At 38.9% G+C, this 9,041-nt stretch overlaps 1 protein-coding gene across 2 annotated transcripts in view; it reads right to left on the bottom strand.

Annotated features, from left to right (window-relative positions):
• Nucleotides 1-8,816, bottom strand: part of LOC118418407 — a 13,247-nt gene extending 4,431 nt beyond the window's left edge. The window contains exons 1-11 of one of the 2 annotated variants that reach the window (XM_035824295.1): nt 8,612-8,816; nt 6,667-6,872; nt 5,694-5,772; nt 5,427-5,570; nt 4,844-4,973; nt 4,592-4,692; nt 3,632-4,201; nt 3,232-3,323; nt 2,894-2,961; nt 1,535-1,684; nt 883-1,013 (exon numbers count right to left, since the gene is read on the bottom strand). In XM_035824295.1, coding sequence (XP_035680188.1) covers nt 883-1,013; nt 1,535-1,684; nt 2,894-2,961; nt 3,232-3,323; nt 3,632-4,201; nt 4,592-4,692; nt 4,844-4,973; nt 5,427-5,570; nt 5,694-5,772; nt 6,667-6,864 — 1,663 coding nt within the window. In that variant the 5' untranslated portion in view covers nt 6,865-6,872; nt 8,612-8,816. The remainder of the gene's footprint in view (nt 1-882; nt 1,014-1,534; nt 1,685-2,893; nt 2,962-3,231; nt 3,324-3,631; nt 4,202-4,591; nt 4,693-4,843; nt 4,974-5,426; nt 5,571-5,693; nt 5,773-6,666; nt 6,873-8,611) is intronic. The other variant, XM_035824296.1, reaches the window with a different exon arrangement.
• Nucleotides 8,817-9,041: the final 225 nt, after the last annotated feature.

Raw genomic sequence — 9,041 nt, 5'->3', positions numbered from 1 at the left:
AAGTCACCGAGAGGGTTTTGATATAATATTTGTATTAAGTTTGAACTATTCTAAGTAAAAGAATATTTCAGTCACTAAAGTTCTAAATTGTTCAAACAATTGAAAATGAAATTTTGAACATGTTTGAACCCTATCTGGATATGTTGGAAACATTGGGACAGTAACGGTACAAATATCTCTTTATTTAGAACAATTTAGAAACATCTATGTGTTTTTGTTATTGTTGGAACATGTGATCACATGTTCCAACAATTGTGTAATTTTTTCCCTCCATAAAAACTTTTATTACCCCCATAAACGAAGCTGCTAAGCTGGGCCTTTTGTTTGGGTCTTGTATTTTTAGATTTTCTTTAGTAGACACTGGTTACTCTTTTGTGAGAAGGCGTCAGACAGACACAATTTCCTGTACTTGGCAGGGATGTGAATTGTGATAGGTGTGAATTGCCCTCTTCCCAGCCCACTGACCCAGTTTCATCATATTGTTTCAATGTTCGAACATGTGATCACAAATGATGAATCTATGTTGGACCAGTTTAAAACTATCAGAAATAAAGACTTTGATGTTAGAAATGTTTCTAACATGTTTGAATACTGTAGAAAATATTTAGAACATCACAATGATGTTATAAACAGTCCTAAACAGTTACTTATCACAATTATTATTAAGATTTCCAAAATGTTGGAACAAAAGGCAAGAAACACCCTCTAGGTAATGTGGAATTGACTCTAACAGTGTCTGCAATTTCTGTTCATTTCATCACAGCTAAGACAGAGGTGCAAGGTATGATTATCTAACAAACTTAGACTTGGACTTAAATCCTCCTGCTATCATATTGCTTAAATGAAATTGCTTAAATGGCACGGGATAGAAATATAGCCTACCTGTTCGAGTCAGATGTGTTTTATCCTTGGAAACTTCCCTCATTAAGCCAGGGTCACCTAGACGTGCTCGATTCTGGGCATCCAGGAACACATTGGCTGACTTCACATCACAGTGGAACTTCTTGTTCGGTCTATGTATTGTAAACAGAATGATTGCAAAACTTCATTTAACAATCTTGTAAAACAGTACAAAGTACAGGTTTGTATAAATAAATAAATAATAAATTGTGTCAAATAGAATGCTGATATGTATAATTCAATTATGTAAATCATTGCTTAAGCTAGCTTATTACCAAAAATCAAAATCTGTCAAAATTTGTAACAGAATTGGCCCTGCAAATAAAAATGGCTCAAACCTTCATCACTTTGTGACACCCTCTGCTCCAAGAGCTATCTATCACTCAAAAGTCATGACCTTACCATGTCCAGAACACGAGACATCAAAACTTGAAATTACATTGTCATAGAAAGTTGCTGTAGAAGGCTAGGGCCATAATCTAATCATTTCTTCCTTATGCCATTACCCCTACCAACATAATGGTAAAGATAAAACTGCTATACACAATTTAAGAAGCATCTACTTTGTAATATAACTTTTAAGATCTCTTTCAGATGGGATGCTTTTTGTTTAAAGAAGTTAAGTGGAATATACCCTTTGGTCTTCTTGTGGTAGTGTCGGATGGCACTTATCAGGTCCAGACCAATCACCAGTCTTGTTTTCCAGTCTGTAGGTGATCTCTTGTCCTGTATCCAAGACTTCAGGTCTTTGTTGGCCATGTAGGGTGAGACTAGGGACAGGCAACTACATGTACAACATATAATGTACCAGAAAAAGTTAGTTCAGAAGACACCATGTATTGTAAAAGTTAGTTCAGAAGACACCATGTATTGTAATCCACACTTTTTATTTGCTATGCATTGGACATACCCTTTTTATAGCATGGTAACCATAAATGTAGCAATATTTATCCATATCATTTATGAACACGTCAGATACATGCATTTACTGCTCCTTGGATTAAGAGCTGACTATGAGACCACAGTTGTATCAGATCTAAACATGTACAGTCAAACCTGTCTATAGTGGCCACTCAAGGGACTGGAGAAATGTGGCCACTATAGACAGGTGGCCACTATAGAGAAAATGCTGACCACGAGCAGTAACTAAAACATAATTTCAGCACCCACAGATAAATAACAAATTACTGCACATTTCTAACCGTTTGGTAAGTTTGCCGACATGGACTTGCACTTTAACGTTCAAGGCAGGCGTACCTAATCCGATACCACCAAAATGACCCTGTCGGGAACTCCAAATTCCTGCAAACTACGATTTTAAACTCGGCGCAGGGTGACATACAGCTGTTGTATGTTCGCAATAGGCAGTGTTTTTGGATCTGTGGGACCGGAAATCGTGTGGCCGTGGCCATGTTGGACAGGTGGCTGCTATAGATTATTTCTTAATGATTAGGTCATTGGGAAAAATGTGGACGCAAAGGCCAAGTGGACGCAAAGGCCATGTGGCTGCTATGTAGAGGTGGCCGCTAATACAGGTTTGACTGTAGTTCACAACATTTAGAAAACACCTGGTACTGTTACCTTTCAGGTTTCTTCAAGGGAAAAAAGAAGAGGAGAAATGAGCAAGAAGTCAATAAAGCCAAAGTTCAATATGATGTAGAAGGTATTTTTTCCCAAGAAACATTACTGTAAAACATTGTTTTGCATTAATACAAAATTGATCTGCCAACTGGATAAATTCTCACTACTAGTAGTAGAGTTTCAGATTGCGTCCATTATCTTCTATTAGTGACTAAGCATAACTTTTATTATCATTACTATGGTTAAGGTATGCTTAGGGTATGGGTTAAATAAGGGAAGACTTAAGGTTACATTTGTATTATCATGGCTAACGTCAATGACTTTTTTGGTTAACAACTATCTGTGTCAATAAGTTGGTGACATCCTCAATTGATATTGCAAATAAAACCATAATAATGAGAAAGACACCTACCTCTCATCTTCACATATCCCAAACAGAGGCAGGAGATGGGGATGTCCGGATCCAGCCATTGCCAGCTCCTGAAAATTATCCAATTTATCCTTGAAATGCAACCATAAAATGCAAGATAATAAATTGCCTGACCTTGTAATGTGGTACAATGTAGAAATTACAAAGTTTTGCTTCATAAGCCTCACTGTTTTATAAAGTGAAAAAGAAGTCCCTTTGTGCATTGAAACTTACAGTGTGCATGCCAAACCTAAGATGTACTAAGTTTAAAACATAAAACCATGTTTGCAAACAGGCCTAAGTGTGACATATAGGGTAAATGTTATGTGTTTGCAGCTTACCTGCATGAACTCCTTCCTTCCTTGCTCATCTGAATTGTTCACCTTCACAGCCATTTGTCGACCTTTCAGGGGACCTTCATAAGGAAACTTCTCTGTAGGAAAATGCGACATAATACCAATAGAATTAAGAAATCATCACTGACAAAATGTCATGTCCCAGGCTCACAATCATGCAGCAGTTCTCTATATCAGCACACCTGGCTCACATCAAGGTAATAAACATCAAGTAAAAAAACAAAGTCTCCGTCACTGCTGACCACTTTAGATTTTGGGGAGTTAAGATTGAACTCCAACGCCGTAGTTTAAAATGGACTGTACTGTCAAGTTGTATTACTAGTGGTAAAAAGTTTCATCAACCTGCAAATTGCACAGTTATCTATATCCGTATGGTATTTATTACCTAGATAATAGACTGGTCCAAATGCCCCATCTGCTATCTTTGGTGATGTGAAATTATTGGTCATCTTCTCAATATCTTCCCTGCTGAAGATGTACAGACACCGCTTCTTGTCATACACTGGCTGATACCCATCAGCACCGGGCTCGTTGACTTGCTGCTGGGTTTCTGTGGGACGCTGGCGATCTGGTGTCCGCTGAGCTTCGATGTTTGCATTTGCCTCTTCAGGTGGAGCTTTTGGCACTGTTTCTTCAGCAGACTCCCTTCCAGTGGTTTGCTCCCCTCTTGCAGCTGGTCCTGTCTCAGGCCAGTTCGATGCCTCATTGTCCTGTATGTTGCCACCACTTTGCAGTTGTAAAGACACATAACCCAGGCTTACATCATCAGTGGAAGGAGGAGGGGAACCATGTGTTGGAGTTTCTCCCCTTCCTCCAGTGGTTCTTCCATCAAGGCTATCAAATGTACTACTGGTAGCTGATGACATTGACTGCTCCTGTGGTTGTTCTACAGGGGTACGTTGTGCCTGATTCCTTTCCACAAATGTCTCGACTATGTCTTCTGTGGTTCTTAAGCCTAAGCAACAGATAAAGGGAAATGAACATTCGTTAGCCTTGAACTTTTGTGGAGCGCTATCTTATAAGTTATAGTTCTTATTTGCAAGAAACTCCTTATGTATGTGAAACATAAATGAACAGCTATAACTGCATAACAGGTATAACTGCATGAGGACAGCTCTAATGTGTTGCACTGAACAGAACAAGAGTATGATATACCAAGAAAGCTCCAAGACATGAATTATCAAGTACGAATACTCTGTATCATGAAAATGTTACTTGACCTTTGTATGGACATCCACCAGTTACATATAAGCATGAAGACAGGAATAGACTTGTCTAGTATATTCTGTGTTCTATAATAAGATGATGGTATACACTACCAATATTGCATACATGATGTACTTACCAGTTGAGATGAGATTTTGAACTTCTCGTCTGCAGGACCCCTCATCAGAAAATCCCATTTGCTTTAGTTGTCTGATACAGTCATTCAGTACAGCCTCCATGCTATGGCAGAGAATAAGAATTTCTCATTAAACATAAGATGCTTCGACCTCACACCTTTTCTTAAATTCATGCCACGAACGATTATTATAATTGCTGACAAATGCAAAGTTGTAGTACCTGACACCAGGTTTGATATGGGAAATAAGCACACCTGTGTTGTGAGTTGTCCTTAGAGATGGTGCGTGGTATGGGGTGTGGTGGTTGTGTTCTGGACAAGTCTGGAAGACTGGTAGAGCCAGGGGTACTGGTGGTGTAACCAGGGGTCACAGGTTCTGAAGCACCTGGTCAGCATTCATAATCATCAGAACCAGAAAGGTGCACTACTTTTATGGACAACATTTCATTTTCTAAACTTTGCTTTAGGCTTAAAAAGTACTGAATAAATTCAATTTGGTCAATAAAGTCAATTAGTATGACAGATATCATAATAATCATTGTAAACAGCAGCTGTTTACCTTGACAAGAAAAACACTTCTAAGTATACATTCAGCAATTATTACCGTTACATGTAATGAATTATATGACTGACTGAGCTACCGGTATGAACATGTGTGCCTACACAGAGTGTGAAGGTTTCAATTTTCCACAAGGACTTACGCTTATAATGAAAACTTGGGCACCATCCGACACAACTAAGAAGGAACTTTAAACCTGCTGCCTATACAGATATTTGCTAACTGTCTCTTGAATTGTCAAAATTGGGTATGCAAAGAAGAGTAATTTTGGAAGCATACCTGTGATAGGTGCAGGTACGTTGACATTGATTTTTGCGTTGTTTCCTGCTTGAATGATGACATTATTGCGGCCACTGGCTACTACTCTGTTTCCAGCCACCTGATCAGGGCGTTCGCTGTTTCCGGCCGCCTGATCAGTGTACTCTGCAAAATTCAATCGTTATGTTAGTGACATTTTGCTACTGACAAATTCCTAAGTTAGGATAACGGTAGACTATTGGTATCAATGTTGCAAAAAAAATCCAAGTGATGTGGTATTTGCCATACCTATAAAGTCTCCATCCTCAACTTTCTCAGCCAGGTCCAGACGACTGATTTCCCTCAAAGCCTTGACCAAGTCTGCCACCTAGAGAAAATATTCAATTTGACTCTAAGCATCATGTCCTGCCATATGAGAGGTGATCAATTGCTGTCTCACAGATATAAGGTCAACAACTCAAATTTGGTGCATAATTAGGACACACCAATTTTATCAAATTTCTTGGCTATGCCTGTCCATTTTTTGTTTCATTTAAAAAAAAATATTAAGTCCCGAGAAAAAAATGATACAGATTTTACTACACATGATCTCAGTCTAAAACAATGCCTTTTATTCAGAAAATTAGTAACAAGTCAAAGGAAGGGAATCATTGTATAAAACGTGCCATTAAACTCCTCAGGCTGTTTTTTTTTTTGGTGTTATTTAAGATGTACATCTTCACCGGTGACGACTGTAACGTGAACTTATCATTACTGATAACAAATAATTTTTTCACAGACTTTTTTATGTGCACTTGCTGCGACAGTGAACATTTAGTTCCAAGAACAAGTTAAATTTTCTCAGACCGTGAAAGTTTGGTACCGAGAAGACAAAGTGAATTACAGTAAATTTGGCATGGTCTCAATATGTGTCATTAAAGTCAAGTCTTTTATCAGTACCCATCAAATTTCAAATCACTGCGGCATTAACTTTCCAGTCAACATGATTTTGAAAATCAGTAGGTACGTGAGGAGCAAAACAAGGGTGAACTGCGATCAGAGCTGTGTTGGTCGTGTTCTACATGCCGTGAGATCTATGAAGACATTCTCTCTCACTTGAAGTTGAAATGTTACTGAATGCTGCCTGCTAAGTACATGTGACAATGATTTGAATTGTGCCCCAAACTTTGAGTTGCACAACTTATTGCTGTACAAGGATGCAAACTTATTGATCACCCCATATAAACATTTCTCACTTTATATTACCAGTCATGTTGTTTACCTGTGCTTCTGGGCCTCTGTCTGATGTTAGCTGCTGCCACAGGACCAGCATGTCGACTATGGCTTCCTTTATGTTCCTGGGATGGTTGATGTCACATTGGTCCACCTGCGCCTTTGACAGGCCCAGAAAGATACCCAGACTACGCCACTCATTCCCCAGCTCACCTGCCAGCCGACGTAGGGACACATCCGACAACATGGCTGTTTCTGTGGACATACGACAATAAAGAACTAGAGTTCCAGGACATCATACTTTTGCCAAATGATCTTTTTCAAGTGATAAATTTCTCTCATTTATAACACAAAAACAAAAAGTCTTTATTTACGTGGATTTTATCAGTTGATCATCTTCTCTACCCCAAAAACACAAGAATGAAAGTATTTATTTATTATGTTATCAAAGAAGACTATTGTTCAATGTAGCATTTCCTTATCAATTATGCAAATGAGTTCCTGATTTGAATGATTTATGTCGAATGATGTTCATCTTAACTTCACTTCCAAAAATGAAATTCCCATCATTTACCACTTTGCAATTATATTATTGTCTCGTCGATAATGCAGATTATACCTTCTTTTACATGATCTAGTCAGGTATTTGAGAGTCTTATCATGAAATGCAGAAGATCTATGAAGTTTCCTGATTACTTGTGAAAGTTTGTGATGTAAATAAATCATGACCCCAACTACTTGTATCTACCACTTTATGACATCCATGAACCCTTTCTTTAGTTATTCTCTTTCAAAGTTTCAAACTAGGTGGCCCAAACCTACAAAACTCTTAGCCCCAGCCCACTGACCCATTTACAAAGTGTTACAAATAATGGTAGAAGATGGTTAATAAGATTGTCTAAATGTGTACATTCCTGCTTATTACTAGTAGCTACCTGCATGCCTCAAATGATGGAAATCCTTTGTTCCTCTCTTCAGTTATTGTCTTACTATATGAATATTTGGACAAAATGCCCCTGCAGTTCCAATATTAAATGTTAGGCAGCACCACTTTGTGCTGACATCCAAATGGGCCACAAATCTATCTGCCATCCAAATGTAATTGCCGAAACTTTCGCGGTGGTTTTATGTTCGCAATTTTCGCGGTGGCCGCTTCACCGCGAACTGAAAACCACCGCGAACATTTTCTGCGGCATTCCCTTCTCGGTCCATGTACGTACTTTACATTGTAACAGACTTGTAACGGAAGACGTTTTATTCTAGTGCATGGGGCAATATTTGCTCAAAAATTTTCGGGAACCCCCGTTAGTATGAGTCACTGTCTAATTTTCGGGAACCCCCGTTGGTATGAGTCATTGTCTTTACCTGCTGAGCGATAGCATCCAGTTTAATACTACTACATGACAGTAACCCAGGTAGATGAAAATACTAAATGTGTTAACTGTGTAGATTAAAAGTGAAACCGTTTCAAAACAAGACGGGTTTGTGGTAAAGGTTATGATCAAAGTCCAAGGTTTGGTCAGTTTATAGCCTCGAAATATTGAGGCTGGGGAAACGTGAACTCGGGCTCATTTATCGCAATTACGTATATACGTAGAACTAGAAACTTCTTGGACTTAGTTGATAAACTCCAGACAGTGTTGTGTCCTGTTGAATCTACTGCAAAAGACAAGTCAGGAGACGGTTGCATCATATTGTGTAATACCGTGCAAGTGACTTCCTAGTACGCACAAACGGCGATCAGACTAACAAATTTATAACATGCTGTACTTTTCTGGTAATACAGCTACTATAATACAACACGTTAATTATAAAGAAACCCTGCCTTAAATTTGTGCATTCTTTAATATCCTTGTGGAAAGGCGCGAAGAACATCGAAAGTGAAAGTAGCTTTTTACGACAAAATCCGTGGCGAAGCCCAGCAATTATGGATCAAAAATGGACAAACACGGTCGTCCTACCCTAATATTCGGCCGACAGATATCTTATCTTACCTTCGAAATTCCCGCTAGTAGCGATGTTTCCTGTTTTGCGGGGAAATTAGCACAAATTTGGCGGAACTTGTTTCCGCCAACCGCACCGTGTGAGCACTTCCGCGAACTGAACTACCTGTCTCGTGACGGACGCGCTTGCGCAGTGCGTCAAGGTGTACACTTCTTTAGTGATGACAATGACATCTAAATTTGGCCACTGACAGTACCATGGACGTGGGAACTCTATGATGTTTATCAGGGGCGTTCTATGATACAGATTCTATTAAAAACATACCTTGCTGTCCCCACGCCAGGTTGACAAAGCGTTATGTATCATGAACCCTCCAACAAGTAACCGTACTCAAAACATGAAGCCAACTGGAGTTCTAAATCCCGGTCCTCTCTATAACCATCATATATGGATAGACTTTGGATGGTGACTTTGAATCAA

The sequence above is a fragment of the Branchiostoma floridae genome, chromosome 6 (genome assembly GCF_000003815.2).
Source record: "Branchiostoma floridae strain S238N-H82 chromosome 6, Bfl_VNyyK, whole genome shotgun sequence".
NCBI classification, from domain to species: Eukaryota; Metazoa; Chordata; class Leptocardii; order Amphioxiformes; family Branchiostomatidae; genus Branchiostoma; species Branchiostoma floridae.
Note: the sequence above shows the minus strand (reverse complement) of the source record. Positions and strands in the feature narration are given on the sequence as shown.